Below are 18,373 nucleotides of genomic sequence, written 5' to 3'. Positions count from 1 at the left end.
ATCAACTGAGGTTGAATACTATAAAGCGCATGTTTTAAGTATGTGATTAAACATCACAGACACGGGAAAACTGAGAACCTCAAGACAGAGACATAGACTGTTTTCTCTTTCTCTTTCTCTTTTTCTGTGTGTTGGTATATCTTATTATATCTATATTAATGGTGGTGATATTGCTTTGGTATTTGTTAACGTCTTCATCAGTAGCAATCAAAGGCAGGCCACATCAAGAGTAGCCATCTAATTAAAACATGCAGATTAAATGAAGTCACCTATGAAAAATGGATTAGATTAAAAGCAGTTTCATGTACATTGACCTCTCTGACCCAGTGTTTTGATTGGTTACTTGTGTTAATGAAGTGCAGTTTGGCTAATTACTGAATTACTGGAGTTTCAAAGTGGAACAAGGATACTCAAACTGACTGCTAAATTGTGACCTACAACTACAGTATAAGTGTTATGTTCTGTGACTGCAGAAGAATAAAATTTAAATTTTGTATTTATTAAATTTTAAAGAGTCTCTTTAAGAGATTGAGTTTTGGCCTCATGCACTGCACAGCTGTATGGGAAAATGAGTGCAAGTGAAGCTTACTAGAGACAAATTTCACCATGCAGATGTTCTTGGACCTTTGGCCTGTGTTAAAATGAACATATAAAGAGCACCTGTTAATTTAATGTCTCACCACATGTTGTCTTGAATAACCTTTCTACATTATTTTACACTGTAATGACTGAACACCTGCTGTGAAAAACTGCTGTAAAATCAGAGGGATGTGTTGCTGTGAACAAAATGTTAATAACTTGCACATGATATTTTCACTCATTATGCTTGAACAGTGTTAATAAAAAAAGATTAGATTTGAAAAAATAAAAATGTATGTTAAATGTACCTACTCATATTTTGCCATGATCCATCATACTCAAGACAAATGTCTTCCATATGTGACATTTTACAGAAAAATACCATATTACTGTGATTCTGTGTATTGTAACTACAACACCTGGAAGAAATCAAAACATTAAAGAACTACTTAAACCTGCATTAACTGTCTTTTTTGCCATTTGCGGGCAGTTCAACAAGCTGTGGACTTACTAGCATATTATAAAGTTAGTATGGCAACATACCTATTAACATTCAAACCAACATTAGCATTGAAACTGGACACCTAACGAATATACTGTAACACCAGTATTCACTCAACTTTAAGCTGTTTTGCTCATTAAGTCCTGAGGGAAATGTGTATCTGGCTCTTAGCTGCTAAATGCTCCAGGTAACAACACTGATGACACTGATAACACTGGTAACACTGATGAGACCAGAGAGACTAACTGAAAGATGCTAAAATTCTCCAAATAACTGAGGGGAACTGCAGAGTTGGGTGATAATTCTTTCTGGGTTTCCTTCCACAAGTGACTCCTTTCGCAAGTAATTTCATCCACTGCTAATATAAAATATGATTAGAGAACCTTTAAGAGCAAGTACTGCATAAATAATGTGTTATAAAATGTCAAACAAAGTCTTGCCAATCACAAATTTAGCTGCACTTTACTCTGAGCCACTCAGGAGTATGAATGTCATTATATTTCTTCATATTTTCTCCTTTGATCTCCAACATACATTTTGTCAATAATTCTGTCACATCTCTATAGAAAATAATTTACCCCCCATGAGATTAAAAAGATTGATACATTGGTTTTAATGATATAGAGGCTAATTGTTTAGAATTTAACCACAGAATCATTAATGTAAGATGACCTCACAATGACTACTGAACAGCAGTAATTAAAATGTTCTCCATGAGTGCCTCTGGACTGAAAGGCAGCTCATAGGGCAAATTAGGTTCTACTGCAGCCTTTGTGAAAGCCAGCTTTCCTGGAAAAGTTCATGGCAATTAATTCTTTGCTGAATCTATATATCTCAGAATTAAAATGAATTCCCATTCATACTGTCATCAAACGTATTATGTTACCTGTGAAATATCTCCTCTCAACCGGCTCTGTTTTCAAGTAGCCTATCTATGAGATAATATCTAAACCACTCAGCTCAGTGTGACTCTCTACATTCCACATAAAACAACACCTACAGACCAAACCTCTGAAGCAGCGCGAGCAGCAGAGGCCTGAGGGACAACTAAATCCATTCACAATAGAAGCCTTGTCCTGCAGTCAGCGAAAGAGATAAAACAGAGAAAATGGGGGGAAATGCCGGCATTTAGAGGAATGAGATGGGAGGACAAATATCAGTTCTCGTGTGAGGAAAATGATCAATGCAAATGTAGCGGGTTGGAGTGGGGAGCTGGAAGGGAGGTCAGAAGATGAGATACTGAGAAAGAAAAAAGCCGATGAAAACAGGGACACACAAGCTGGGAGGGGGGTGGGTGGGAAGAAGGTATCATGTTTTCATGATCCTTTGTCCCTTATGGTTATCCTTCCTCTGTTACAGAAAATGGGCTTTAAAAAAAAAAAAAAAAAAAATCATTCAGACATTATATTTCCTTTTTACCATAATGTAGAATAAGTTATTCTGGATGACAAACAAATTAACTCCAGAAGTCAAATTAAAATGATCAGATTTTAATTTCCATTCAGTATGTGACTCCAGCAGACTTATTAGCATACCTCCATCAAGAAACAAGACTAAGGGTCTATAGTTGTAGGCCAGTCTAACATGCTCATAGTGACAATTCTAAAAAGGTCATTACAAGCCGGCATAATGCTCACAATCTTAGCAAGTATGTTAACATTGGCTAATTAGTGCTAATCACAAGTATAGTTGAGCCTGCTTGAACATACAACAAAATACAAGTATCCCTTATTTTAAGTCACTATGGCTGTACAATTATCAATCATATTATCACAGTATAAATCAAACTTGTCTTATTCCTTCTTCCTTACTGTTGGCAATAGTATCACCATTAGTATTTTTCTCTATGGTTTCTAGTCAATCTGTCAAAGTGGTCCAGTGTGACATATCTCAACATTATTTAATGGACTGCCATGAAATTTGGTTGAATTCTAATGACTTTCTAGCTCACTGCGAAAAACAGCATGCTAACATGCTAAATATGATAATTATAGTGCTACATAATATAGTTAGGCCCATTCCTTTTGATTAAAAAAACACATATCTACAAATGTGTGGAAAATGGTGCTTTCAAGCCCCAAGACATCTATCTCTGTTTCCTTTATAATTACCCTTGCAAAGAAAGACACACACACAAACCAGTGGCCTTTGTGTTGCCATCTCCCACGGGTGTAAATATTGTCCTGCAGCCTTGTTTTTTTTACATGGAGACAAGAAGCTACAATGCTGTCAAGTAGCTGAACACCCACTAAATGAATTCCAGATGCCTGGAGCTGAGAAACTGGGGCAACTATAGTGAAATATTTCAGACATTCAGCACATGTCTTGTTGAAGCCAGAACTGTAGGTCTTTGACAGTAGCAGCAGGCTTTTTAGCTGACACACACACACACACACACACACACACACACACACACACACACAGTTTTATAGATAGAAATAGACAAGCATACATATTTACTACAGGCATGTATTCTTATCTAACTGCAGTCTCAGTGGGTCAGCATTTAGACGGTCCCTTTTGAAATCAACAAACTTTCCAATTACCAAAATTAGGAACTTCCTTAATTACTGTATGTCTCTTGTTACCACACTACTGCAACAAACAATGTTGTTGGTCTAGAAATTCTGGATGATCACCAAATACAGTACTTAAATACTGTATTAATACCTATTAAATACCTATTTTAAAGAGTATGGTCTAGACCTGCTCTATATGAAAAGTGCCTTGAGATGACTGTTGTTGTGATATGGCGCTATATAAATAAAATTGAATTGAATTGAATTGAATTGAATTAAATTCCATGGCCACTCATTTGAAACACTGCATGGACAAAACAGATTTTGTTATGATGTACAAAGCTTGATGAAGGTGAATGGCTCAGAAAATGAGACTGATGTTATAGCTTATTAATTACAAACTTTCAGCAACTTAATTAAAAAAAAAATGGTGGAACAAGATAGTAAAGTTTTGCAGATCCATAAATGAAATGACTGATCCCAATTGGTTCCACTACTTCTACTTGTTATCAGCAGATACACTGACCTGTATCAGGTGAGAAAAGTCAGGTTGGTGCACCTCTAGTGTCATTAATTATTTTCTTCCATACATATACAGTTTGTACAATACACTGTATAATATAGTTACTGACTGTCTTTGAGATCTTTGCCTAGTTACTGGAGGCAAGAAACCTTGAATTCAGTCATACAGTATGTCAGACAATAGTGTATGTTGACATGGTGAACACTCACTCTAGGAAGCGGGTGATATACTGGCGACTGCAGTGTGACCACCTGGGCAGGGAGGTGCCGTACAGGAGCTGTGGAGACATGACGAAAGGTCGTTTCCCAATGGGTTCACAGTCATTACCGTTGCCATCATGCTGAATCCCAAAGCTGTGACATAAAAGCACATCCCACAGAGTGGGCGATTAAAGTGAGTGATTAAAGTGATTGGGCACAGTATGTAACACAAACTTCAGAAAGACTAGTGGTAATAAAAACGGATACAGAATTATCTTTTTTTTTCTTTTTAAACAACGACCTGCACCATCACACCTTAAATGCTAAAAATAACCTCAGTATGTCAATCCACTGTATTCACAGTGGGCTCTTGTCAATCAAGAGCTTGTTCATGCATTCAACATAAAAACGCTTTGAACATATATCCAAGGCTAACTGTCAACACTGCACATATATATTGGAGAATAAGGTTCTGGCAACTCGTGTTATTCTGGAGATAGTGTGATAAGAATTGTAAATTGCATGGAGATATATATGGATTGATGGAGACATGGAATAGAGAAGGTTTGTGTCTGTATCTGCCTATCACAGTTTGATTTATAATTCCTCACCATTACAGTACAACAGGGCCACAGGCACAGTGTTGAGAAATTTGTATTTTTCTGTTTTTATATAGAAAGCAAAAATCAAATAAAAATTAAATCAGAGTGAAAGCTTGTCTCTGCAGTATTACATGCATTTTTACATTTACAAGTTATGTGTTCATGGATAGCTCTAGGACTGAATCCATATCAAAGACGGTGTGTATGATAATGTATGGTGAAGCGGTGTATGTTGTTAATCCTCCATTGAAAATCAGCATTGTGTGTAAATCAGGGAGCTACAATACAATGGGCAACTTGTAAAAGCTTAGATGCGGGATTGTCTTTGGTAAAAGGAATCGTTTTTTCAATTTCAGATGTCAGAGGCTCTCGATGAACAACCTAAAAGCTTGTTTGCTGCTTCTCTAAAAAAAATTCAAATTGTGCAAATTCAAATTATAATCTACCTGACAGAACAAACTAATGAGGCAGAATTATACTGCACGTTTGCACTGTCTCAAACAATAACATATGACAATTACTGGAGTTTTTCTTCAGTCATTAGTCATCTCAACTATCATACAAAGTGTCACTCACATGAATAAAAATAGAAACCACCTCTCCTTTATTCTTCTTTTTTCTGACTGTCCTCCCACATAAACTGTCATAAACAGCCATACAAGTAGCACTGCAAATTTATTTTATATGTTCTCAACTAAATGGTTGCTATTAAGCATTAATTCGAAGTTTTCATGGGTTTACGTTAAACCATTCAGAACTGGTACCTTACTAAAGCACATCATATGCTTTTAAATCAAATAGATCCAACATCCAATAATAAATTGAACTATTCATTAAATATAATTTGTTAGGGGAGGTTTCTTGTTCTTGTTTTGAATATGCTTTTTTTTAAGATGTATTATTCTGTGTTTTTTTCTGCTTATACTGTGTGTTTTTATTTTGTTTTGTTTTATCTAAATGAATTTCACATGTGTCAATTAAGAGGTTGCAAAAATATCAATTAAAATTTGTAGTAATGGGTAACAGAGGGTCAATTTATAATCAGGAGAATATGTGTACTCATTTATATGGATTTTTTGAGATAAGGTAGATGATTACAAACCAAAGTGTGTTTACACATTCAGAAGACAGAACCTTAATGCAAGGGACAAAAAATAAATTAGTTCCAAGTTATGGTAAATTAATCTCTGCTACCCAAAAAGGTTAGTTTTGACCAATGATTTGTGATTTTTGGGGATTTACTGCAGCAGTTATTGTTCTGCAATCACCACATTCCTTCTTTATGTTTTATAGACATGACCTCAGTTACTCAAAAAGTTGACTCAAAATGTGTCAGTGTAATAATGTCCAACGAATGGAATAAACCATCAATGAAAAGTGAATAAGCAGGAGAACTAAAGTCTTTGTACAATAAGTATATCTGTTTTAATGTTTGATGCAGTCATTAGCATGTTTACCTAACTAGCTTACTACCTACAGCATTAATCTAATAATTGACCCAGCCAAGAAATATACCATACTACATTAGTTAAATTTATAAATTATTGTTATATTAAATAGTCCCATTCATGACTCATATTTCCACTATGTTGTTGTATTCTCTCATTGTTCCTGAATACTCTAACAGGTGCAGGGTTGGTGGCTCTGTCCTGTCCTAATTGTAGCTTTAGCCTCAGCCTTTTAGCTTGATATCATGTATGTATCCATCACAATTAAATATGCAAGCAAGACTTAGCAACCAGTCTGTTGCATTTAGGTAACTTCATCTAAATGTAAACAAGATGATGCTGTTTGATCAAGTGAACATAAATCAGAACATTACAGTGTGTGTGTGTGTGTCTGCAGTTAACCTTACTTGTGTCCCAGCTCATGAGCTACAGTGAAGGCCAATGGGAGACCTGTGTCCTCACTTATGCTGCAACTGCGATGTGACTGACACATCCCCGCCACATGGGACAGACCCAGAGTCTCACAGGGCATGTTGATGGCTGCACAGATATCCTTCCTATGAAAGATGAAGGTGGAGTGTTGGTCAGAGCTTAACTATATACATGCATATATAAATACATATATGGGTAAGCTTCAATTAGGGTGTAGCAATGACTGCAGTTTCTGCCACTATACATAGATGAGATTCCACACAGTTACATGATCATTATACCATAATCTACCAACTGCTATTACAGGAATGCTCCTTTACATTAAAGAAGCAGAAAGTTATCACAACAATGTTTTCTGCATTTAGCTTTTAGCCTTGGTTCTCTTACTAAACATACAGAAAGTTCTCAGTCATTCAACAAGTCACTGGAAGGACAAGAAAAGGAGGGACAACAGAAAAAAAGACGTTGTTGAAGTGATTAAGTGACATTAAGTGATCGATAATGTATCAGCCAGATACAGAAGAGGACAGAGGGAGCATGAAGGCTATCTGGGGAGAATCAAAAAGACAGATGAAAGAAATACATCAAAAGGATGGAAGGGACTGAGATAAGATGGCAAAAGGCAAGGTAACACTCATTTGTACTGATCTTGCACCTTTTAACACACTCTCAGTATTCTGTGTTTTTACCCACCTTTTTGAACACTTGTTCAGTAAACAAGCCAGTACAGACCTTTGCCAATGAAACCTTTTTGCTGTGATTTCCTCTGATTCATTCACCCTCACCTTTGACATGACTTCCTATTGCAATTGTCCTTCTTCAGATCTTCCATCAAACGCATTTCTAACTTCATCTTTTATAATCTAATCTGATTTGTTTCTGCTCTTTCCACAGTGACATTTGTGTTTATCTCCCCACTGCATCTATAGTGATGACTGGTTTCTACTCTTCACCCTCCTTAAAAATAAGTTAAGGATGGCGCACACCATATACACTGAGCACTTTATTAGGATCACTATACTAATACTGGGTAGCTCCTTCCTTTGCTCCCAAAACAGAATCAGTTCCTTGTGGTGTGTATTTCACAAGGTGTTGGAAACATTCCTCTGAGATTCTCATCCATTTTGACTTGATTGCATCACATAATTGGTGGAGGTTTCTGCAGCACACTCATGCTGCCAATCTCTTCTTCTACCACATCCCAAAGGTGTTCTATGAACTTACTGCCATGTTCATGAAACCAGCCTGAGATGACTATTGCTTTGTGACATGGTACATTTTCATGGAAGAAGTAGCCATTAGAGGATAGTAAACAGTGGCAATAAATGGACTGCACATAGTCAGTGACAATACTCAGATAGACTGTGGCATTCAAACAATGTTATAGGGCCCAAAGTGCACCGAGAAAACATTCCTCACACCATTATACCACCACCACCAGCCTTGACTGCTGCCTTGACTGCTGACACAAGGCAGGCTAGATCCATGGATTCATGCTGTGGACACTAAATTCTGACCCTTCAATCTGTGGGCGCCAGCAGAAATCCAGATTCATCAGACCAGGATAGGTTTTTCCACTCTTTCCACTTTTTTCAGCTGACAGGAGTGGAACCCAACATGGTCTTCTGCTGTTGCAATTCATCTGCCCCAAGGTTGGACACGTTGTGCATTCTGAGATACTTTTTGGCTCTTCACAGTTGTCAGACACCTGTGAGACAGATGACTGAAACACGCAGCTAAAATACCTCCTGTGTAGACACTGCCAAAACATGGGTGACCTACATTCAAACCATGACTGAATGCACAAATTAATATAACGGCTGGGTTATACTTTATGTAATTGTGTCACAAATGAACAAGAGAACAAGAACTTCAAACTCAGCTTTCTCATCTCTGCAGAGCTAGCCAGCGTGAAGTGTATGTGAATGTCTAATACTACGTGATACTATTTCCACTCTGGTGCATACTTCTTGCAGCAAAGAAAATATTTCTTCTGTAGGCAGAAACTTGAGTGACTTCAGTTTGAGGTGACATGAACAATACAGCACGTGTCCCAACATTCAGGTCAGGACCAATGCCACCAATACTAGATATCTCCTTTCAGAGCCAAATTTATGTTTCTATTGTCCCTGGTTCACAGGCAGAAACCTTTTGTTGCATTAAAAGGGACAGAAATCTTGTGAATGTCATCACTCATAAAATGAAAAAATAAAAATGCCAGACTTTCTGCTCCTTGTTTGCTAACAGCATCTAAACTGAACACATTTTTGTCAAAGAACCTTTATCTGTTCTTGTCTTGAATGTGATTAATGTGTAATTTTTTGTACCAAACTCTGTCAGGCTTGCATTTGTCTAGTTCTGGATTATGTAGTTTTTGGGGTCATAGCAGTTAAGCTGTAATTAATTGGTTCATCTCATATATCCTCTGATTTAATAGATGCTCCAACTCTAGTAATAAGGACATATGGGTTTTCAGCTCTGTGATGATGAGTGAAAGGTTTGTATTGGCTGTGAAATGGGTTAATCAATATGAGGAGTAATTTAGGCCCTGGATAACAGCCTTGTGTGATACATGTTGTAAATATGGGTTTTAAGATATTCTTTAATCTTTGCAAGATTGCTATTGTATGTCCAAAGAAAGAGATTCACAGGGAAAAACAGGCAAAATTAGAGCTGGTACCCTACCTTTTTATACTGAGGCAGGCTCTGGTTTGGAAGAATAGAGCAGAATTTGTTGACTGTGTGCTCAGAGAGAAATAAAAAAAATAGGTATCATTTTGTTCCACTTTGTACTGGAAATTGCGTGATTTTTACTGTAATGATATGAAGGGTACAAGTGAATGGCTTGATACTGTATGAATGACTCACATCATGCTTGAAAAAGAGACTTCCTGGATGATTACTTCAACTGCTGATCACCCTGCAGTTCATCTACTGCGGCATCATTATTTTTGTTATCCTCTGTTTATTTCAGTGTTAATTCAGCACAGTTCACTACAGCTGCCGACATGACAAGTGTCAGATATAAGAGCACTGAAGTCGTGTTGTGATAGAGATACGAGCAACTTTGATTCTGCTCTCTGCCACCATATAAAATCAGTAGATCAATAACTGCTCTGATAAAAACAATTTATGGATCAAATCATGACTAGGTGCGGTTGGGAGAGACAGAGCTTTTGGTAAATTGACTTTTTAATTTACCTGGTGAGCAGAACGGCTACATCATGGTGCAGCGGGTGTTCGTCTCCTTTCATGTTGAGTTTCTTCTGCCACTTACAGAAGCTGTTCAAACTGTTGTCAGCATGGTGTGTAATCTTTAAGTCATCCTGTTGCCCACAAGTCACATTGAGATGAAAGGAAGAAAACATACAGCAAACAAATAAAAAAATAGCATCTGATGTAATACAAAATGGACCATTACTGAGAAAAATACTGGTTCTATTTTTATAGGAAATGCTATAAAATAATTGCTTTAGGTCGGCTAAAGTGTACCAACACTGCTGTCAGCCTTTTAGTAGACCCTAATAACAGTCATCTAGACAAAAAGGAAGGTAATGGCATCAAAAACCAGTGCCTTGTTGTGTTTATGCCATTCTCACATCACCCCTGTCAGCAGTATATTTTTCAATATTCTTTCATTCGGTTTAGATGAACTCGTGTTCTGGGATGTGTTTCTGTGTGTATGCTTTTCAGTTTGCATCTCTTTTGTCTTGTCTTTTCTCACAGGATGTAGTTATGTTCTATCTGATAAGCACGGACTGCTGCCAATGACATAAAAACAGCGGTTTTGAACTAGAATAATTTCAGTGTGAGTTATTGTTGATGTGATTAACAGTGATGATGAACAGTAAGATGCACGCAGGTTCCATTTACAAAATACGAAGTGATATTCACAGCTAATCTGGTGACATTCAGGTTCTTTTGATTTTCAGAGGTAGTTTCACATGTATGATTATTTTTATCTATTAAGAAAATGTAAACCCTATTTTATTATCTAATATGTCTGAGCAAAATAATTCACTGGCCTTCACTTGGACAAATTTGTATTTAAATTAATCCATATCCAAAGCATTAACAACTAATTTATATTATTTATATATTCTAAGTTAATACTGAGGTAAAGAAGTTAATGTCACTCTTCAAATACAGTTACAATTCAAGCTACCAGATAAGCCACTTGTGCAAAAGGCATCATAAAGGATCAATGGTCTAAACAGTAGTACAGTGCAAAAAAAAAAAGAACGTTCATTATGAATCTCACAGTTTTTGTCTTTTATTGGTCAAACTGAAGTCCAACTACTGTTAGAACATAAAAAAAATATTAAATAGTTTGACATTTTGGAGGGGGAGAAACTCATATAAAAATAGAGACGCCACTCTTAGCCAGTTAGCTTAACAAAAAGAGGAAACAGCTAGCTAAAGGTAACAAAATCCACCATCCAGAACAGCAGAGTAATTGACATGCTATGTATTATTTGTTTGTCATGATAGCTTTTCACTGAGGCAGTGAAGGCAACACAAAGAACTTAATTTTTACTATGCAGTTAAGGATTAGGTTTTGTGGGTCATGTTATGAATCATGTTGATTAAAATAATTATTTTGAGCTTGATTTTTTTTAAAAGCCCTACTATGCAGATCATCACTTTATTACTCTACATTCTATTGAATATGCCTTTGAAAAATAAAGCTAAATCCCTGTATTTTATTACTGATATAAACTAAAATGAACCACATTTCATCAACATCCATAAATATGTTTCTTTACCTCATCCTGCTCCAGTAGGATGAGTCGAACAACCACAATGTTGATTGCGTTTCCAATACTGGCATCTCGGAACAGACCTGCCACCTGGAAAAAAAAAAAAAAGAAAAGAAATTTAACAGTCATTAAACATTCAGATATGATTGCTACCTACCATGACACTGGGTAGATCAAAATAAGTCTAATTTGTTCCATGTAACACAACACTGAGGCCAGAATGTGGTATATGTGGTAGATATGGCAGAGAGTAGGGATGTCATGATATACCAGATTTTTTTTTAGATATCACAATAATATTGTTATCATAATTTATTCTGGCTACAGTAATCGTGTGGTGAAAATCTGATGTTGTGACAGCCCAAGTAGAAAATCTGGAATATAGCAGAGAATAAATCCACTACAAAAAAGATGTAGATTGAAGCGAATGATATGAAGAGAGATTTCTTTTTAAAGTTTCCTTATGCAGAAAACTCACCACTCAGACCTTGAAATTATCTTTTTAGATTTTAAAAGAAATAATGATGTATGAGAGATGTGTTACAGCCATTGCTCCTGCAGCTGAATTTGAGAGTTATTAAATTGATTTCCATTTCAAGGCCAAAAACAACATAAACAAATTGGCTCAAAACTTAACAATTAATGAAACTTTTCTCTTTTCAGAAATATCTTGTCCTCTGTTTGGGTATTTTGAATCCTTTTTTTTGTCAAGACATTTACAGGAAAACCTCAGTCATTCAGAGGAATTACGTTTTGGGGAGATGTTAACAGAAAGCAACCTCTAACAACTCTCAAACCTCTTAACATCAAAGCTTTTAGAGATATTCATTCCATTCTTACTAAGTAGTCAAAGTCTGATTGCCATAACCTTTAAAGCGCTATCAATCTATGATTATAGCCTGCAATTATATCAATTTTAACTTACATTTTTGTTGTACTAATGTGAAAGGTGTAAAAACTGGCACCCTACACTCTAAAATAATTCCTTTATTAAAATGAGATGGTTTGTTACTGGGTTATTCTATATCCAAAGTATCAAAACCAAAAAAACTTGGATGTCAAAATTAAAAAAAAAAATCAGGAGCTTTGACAGTGACTTGGGTCCTTGAGCTGAGGTGGCACGAGACAATTCTGTTTGATAAAGGTCAGGAGGCAACATGGGGCTGATTACTGGAGAACTGGTTCACCCTACTGAGAAACGAGAAGTGAGAGCCGTGAAACAAAGGTCTAAGGTGAAAGGAACTCACAGTGATGAGATGCAACAATGTGAGCGTCATTATTATAGGCTGGATGGAGGCTTCCACACAGAGCAACACCAGCCATTTACTGTTGATCTGTTATAATAAAGGTCACATTGAAGGAAGGAAATGGAGGTTGGCAGCATGTATCACTTGTTGCTATTTCTGTCATGGGTGGCTCCCAGTTTACTGGCAATAGCATTTTGCTTTGACTCCACGGGACAGCTGTTGTATTTTTGATTATTTTTTAATTCAGCTTTCATGGCATTTGTTCACAGACCTTTGTTGTATTAAGACTGGTAGCACTGAGCCTGTGATCTGTTAAGACGCACACAACCCATAAAATACATGGGGGGAGCTGCAGCACAGATCTGCAGAGATAAGTGGGCTAACAGATAAATGACTACACAGTACCTGCATTTACTGCAAACATAAAGATGATAGAAAAAGCATTTTTTATTAACTTAAAATTAATAAGCAGAAATTGGCCAAGTGTGTAGAGGAGTGGCTCTCCATGAAAAAAAAAACAAAAACAAAACAAAAAAACAACATAAAAAAACCCCTGCATTTATTCATAACCACTTAAGTCTGATGATACTTCAGTTACTACACAGAGTTACTGGCCAGATTCCTTTCATTTCTCTTGCTGGGCAAAACGTCAACATACCAAACCTTCTGTACAAGTTGTGTAACTGAAGCACTTTAGGCAGAAATGTTTTGACACTAATAAAGGACTCAATTCACCAAAACTCTGTTTGCACCCATTGTCTCTCACAGTAGCACTCATTCATGGATATTTTTGGTGCACATCTTGCAAATGAATCAACTTTGCAACAATTCTTTTAAGTTTATCGGTAACAATTAATTTACTTTCAGTCTGTCCAATTTTCTCCATTGTTTACCTCGTGAATAAAAACAGAGCTGCGGCTATTTAAAGCTGATGAATATTTTTTCACAACAATGTCCGGGTACATGTTTTCCTCTCATGCCACATAATGTGCATTTGCACCTAATCCTGAGGGTTAAAGAGTGCTTATCAAATTCCCATTGCGTCTATCTTTACTGTACATCCTTAGGGTCTGCTTGTTTGCTAACACACAGTGATAATAAATATCCCAGAGGAAAGACAATAATTTACCATTAGATCACCATGTGAAAGGAAGTCAGGAGCTATTTTTGTGAAAGGATGTCCAATTTCTCTCTACTGAGATTGACTCTCCTGGCTGTTACATGTGTATAAATCATACAACTGGGTGCATGCAGTACAGTGGAAAACAAAATTATGAACCTTTTGTGAGGTTGACAACTCTGAGACAGCGTCTGTGATGAGACAATGGAGCAGCTGGTGGTACTTACTGTTTGGACACGTGAAAGAGGTTGTTTCCCTTGAAGATTGTTTCCACAAAACTGAATTGTTTGGAAGTTCAAAGCTTAAGTGTAAAGGACTCAAAAAAAGAACCATGAGAGGATGTGGGGAATAATGGCTGCTTCCTCTGTGTATTATTGTCTGTTAAGTCAGTTAATCCGTGGGCTTCTCTGTCAGTGAATTCCCTTTCCTGATATTCTGTCCTCTAACAGCACGTCCAGTAGCTGCGGTCAGAGCAGACATGACTGTATTTTGGAAAAACCCATTTGTGTGCTAATCAATAACAGACAAGGAGTCAGTTTACTTAACCCCCAACAAGGAGGTGGTAATAACATTTATTGAGAAAGGCTACGGAGTCATGGTGGGGAAAAAAAAATAGGTTAGAAAAGTTTATTCCACTATTCCACACCACTGTGTTATCTGACACAAGGATGGAAAAACTGAGGCAGAATCTGGTCTCAAACAGCAGTATCATCCAAAACATCTGGCCAGATGTTCAAACATAAGACATTCTTTTTTAATATTTTTTTTTAGTGGGAAGTTGAATCTATGTAACTATTCTGTGTGTAAAAAGTGTGTAATTCAATCACTCTCAATTATTTCATTGTAAAACATAATTTTAGAGGTTATTACAAGCTTCATATTTTTCTTTTTGAATCATGCTCTACGAAAATCTACATTTTGTCAACACCTTCATTATTATTTAGCATGACATGGCTTAATGAGCTTATATTTAAATATTATTTACAACAGGAGTTTTCAGAGGACACTAAAAGTAGCACATTAGTCATTAGCAAAAAACCTAATACTTTAATGAGCAGTCAGTCTCCAGAACTAAAATGAACACATGTAAAAGAATATTCAAAGCTAAAAGATCCACTCACTGAGCTTCCTGAGCTGTCAGCCACAACGATTTCAGGGAGTGGAGCTGGTATCATTGGTATCATGTCACACATTCGGGCATGTGCATCAGTTTTTAGTACCGCCCCACTCCACCCAAACCCATGTTGCATTTCAACTCACTTCCACTGTTGTGTATGACTAGCAGTGCTACTGTATTTAACACTCTCTATAAGATATGTATGTGTTGTAATGCAACATATATAAGGAAGATGTGTTCTTTATTTGTGTATATATGATAAAATATAGCACAGGGCTACAACTTTAGTGGAATACTTAATACTTAACAATTTGTGAACCATGCTTAAATTTGGATGAGAAAACCAATTCATTCTTATGGCTTTGCACTGAATGTGAAGCTAAAGCCAGGGGATGGTTAGCTCATCTTAGATTAGCTTAGCATAAAGACTGGAAAGCCTGGCTGTGTCCAACTAACAAAATGCACCTCCCCACACTGATCACTAATCAATATTTATATCTCATTTGTTTGTTGGTTGCCCCACTGTGATGACAAGACATGGGAAGGAAGTCAATGCTCCACACTGAGAAATAAATTTAGTTCCAGCATGTGACTGTGTAACCACAAGATTTGTTTTTACATTTTGATTTGTGGTCAGATTAAATAGAAGATCTAATGAGTTAATTTGTACATTTTCCATGTGTTTTGGGGCTTTTTTTCTTTTTTTAACTGTGGACAGAGCCTGTCACCTGAACCTGTTACCTCCTGCTCTCAGTCTTTACACTAAGCAAGCAGGGATGTAGCTCAGTGGTAGAGGCTTGGGCTCAATCCCTGGCATCTCCACTCTTGCAAATTCTATTTTATACTTAGTAGTTATTTATTCTGTGTTGGCTTGCACCGGGACCAGAGTAACTTATTTCGTTTCAACTCATGTTCACATGTGTTGGAATGACAATAAAGCTCCTTGAATCCTATGCTGTCTTCAAACTTTCAGCAAGAGAGCATATAAGCACATATCCCCAAACTTGAACTTCTTCTAATTCAGTGTACTGATAAATGCTTGGAGATGATCAAACAGGCGGAGATTGCACACTTCAAACCACATGTACTTTGATGCATGAAAATGTCATGTTTAATGTCACATACTCACAATGTTCATGACAGCGAGGACATAGCTTTCCACAGCTTTGCTCCCGTGATACTCCACCATTTTAGGGTCAGCCACCACCAGTGTTTCCACCCACTTCTCTTTGCTGACGGAGCGTTGACGAATTCTCCTCCTTCTTCTCTGCTGGCGGTGCTCCCAGCGCTCCCGCTGTCTCTCAATGTCTTCAAAACTTTGATGGGAATCTGGGGATGGGAGATAGAATTTAAAACCCTCTTCCTAAGGTACAGGGGCTGCTTGCAATGTACAGCAGGTATGACTGTGTGTGTATATATATATATATATATATATATATATATATATTTTTTTTTTTTTTTTTTTTTTACACATTATAAATGACAAATAGGAATCGATTTAGCCACGACAACACCCTTTGTCTTTAAAAATAAACTGCAATCACTCTTGAAAATCAAATCATATTTACTAGCCTGTGTCATTTCCCAGTAATCCTCCTTTACCTGCTTGTAAGCACTTTAATTCATGCTGTTCCTCGTTAAGTGTCTGTTATTATTTTCTATGAATAATAATGATGAAGATATTGTTTTATAGTGACTGTTAACAGTGCATTTCCATAAAAGAGCATGTGTGTTCAGCTAGGGGTGAGTGATAAAGGGGCTTTATTGGGCCAGTGTGAACAATTTTGCAAATCATCATGGGCAACACTGGAGTTAAGTAAAATATTTAATTTAATGTCATGTATTTTCTTGATTTGGCATGATACTTAATTTATCTGTATCACCCATTCTTATGTTCAGGTATACTAACATGTAAAATAAAGTTTAAATAAAATAAACACAATTTGGTGTCAACAGTCTCTTTCTTTCATAACACTGTTGTAACACTGTATTCTTAATAGAATATTGAATCTTACCTGTTGTCAGGTAGTTTTGTATAATATCATATACTGGAGCCTTACCCTGCATAATTACATATATGTCATTCAGCTCAAGTCTCTGGACTCAGTAGCATATTCTAGTGTGCACCACTATCATCATCGATCCAGCTCTCCATCAACCTAACCATCCATCTACTTATACACACAGCCTCCATCTATCCAACCACCCCACAATGATTTATGCTGCTGATACATCATACTTGCTCTATTTCTCTCTGTGAGCAGTTCCATTCACATTAGCAGGTGACCACAATAATAATAATACTTTTAAAAAATCTAACACTGGAGTCTGATTGGTCGTTTAAAAAGTGTTAAACCTACAGAGTGGTCTCATACCGCTGCAGTGATGTCAGGAAGAAATCGATTCACATGGTGAAAGCTGTACAAGTTCAAAATAATATATTCACAATCTCATCTTCCTGATCTCTCTAGGATGCTCAGTTTTCTTTCAGGGTCTATTAAGAAGATTCAGAATTTTAAGTAGCTGATTTATGAGCTACTAAATTTCTGTGTTTTTATTCTTCTGACTTCTACAGATTAACCAGAGATAGACTTATAGGAGAGACACAAGAAAATGTGATCAGTCTTCATCTTCATTCTGGTCATTGAGTGCTCAGTGTCTCATGAGTAATGAGTGAGGCACAGCGTACTTATCCTGAGTCTCACACCTGCTAAGTCGCTCTATGTTATTATTCAATTTCATGGAACTGACAAAAGATAAAGTTTAGAGTATTGTAAAACTTTTAAATGTCACTTTACATTTAGTGTGTATGTATGTATATGTGTGCCTATGCGTGTGTATGTTTGAAGAGAAAAAGGTGATTTTACTTTTGACACCGCAGGTACCGCTGAGAGCTTGTTTCCCTGAGATCGGCTGTACGACTGGACTCCAGGAGGGAGGGGACACGTGCCGTTTGTAGATGGCGTGGGCCTGTAGAGCTGAGGTATTGTGGCTCGGCTTCTCCAGAGGCTGAATAAAAAACTCTTCATCTGACAACTTGAACAGTCCTGTCTGAAGAAACGAAAGGCTGCAGGTCAGTGTTCCCTTCATCTCTCCACATATTTCATCAACTCAATTACGATCATCAGAGAGGAGTGATTGAAATACTGAAGAAAAAAAAAACAATATTTCAAAAGCACTTTTGGGTAAAATGATGTTTTTTATTTGATCTTCTCATCGATATATCATGAGTAGCAAAGAGGTGACAGCAACACTTAGTCAATGAATCAATCTGGTGATCAAAAGAGAATGAATCAACTTTGATAATCAATTAATCATTGTGTT

General features: G+C 36.7%; 1 protein-coding gene across 1 annotated transcript in view; it reads right to left on the bottom strand.

The window, feature by feature from the left end:
- Positions 1-18,373, bottom strand: part of LOC108887854 (A disintegrin and metalloproteinase with thrombospondin motifs 7) — a 75,217-nt gene that overhangs the window by 44,629 nt on the left and 12,215 nt on the right. Inside the window, exons 3-8 of the mRNA XM_018683481.2 lie at positions 17,917-18,100; positions 16,179-16,378; positions 11,572-11,655; positions 10,007-10,131; positions 6,781-6,930; positions 4,333-4,476 (exon numbers count right to left, since the gene is read on the bottom strand). Coding sequence (XP_018538997.1) covers positions 4,333-4,476; positions 6,781-6,930; positions 10,007-10,131; positions 11,572-11,655; positions 16,179-16,378; positions 17,917-18,100 — 887 coding nt within the window. The remainder of the gene's footprint in view (positions 1-4,332; positions 4,477-6,780; positions 6,931-10,006; positions 10,132-11,571; positions 11,656-16,178; positions 16,379-17,916; positions 18,101-18,373) is intronic.

This window comes from Lates calcarifer, linkage group LG2 (assembly GCF_001640805.2).
Source record: "Lates calcarifer isolate ASB-BC8 linkage group LG2, TLL_Latcal_v3, whole genome shotgun sequence".
NCBI lineage: Eukaryota > Metazoa > Chordata > Actinopteri > Centropomidae > Lates > Lates calcarifer.
Note: the sequence above shows the minus strand (reverse complement) of the source record. Positions and strands in the feature narration are given on the sequence as shown.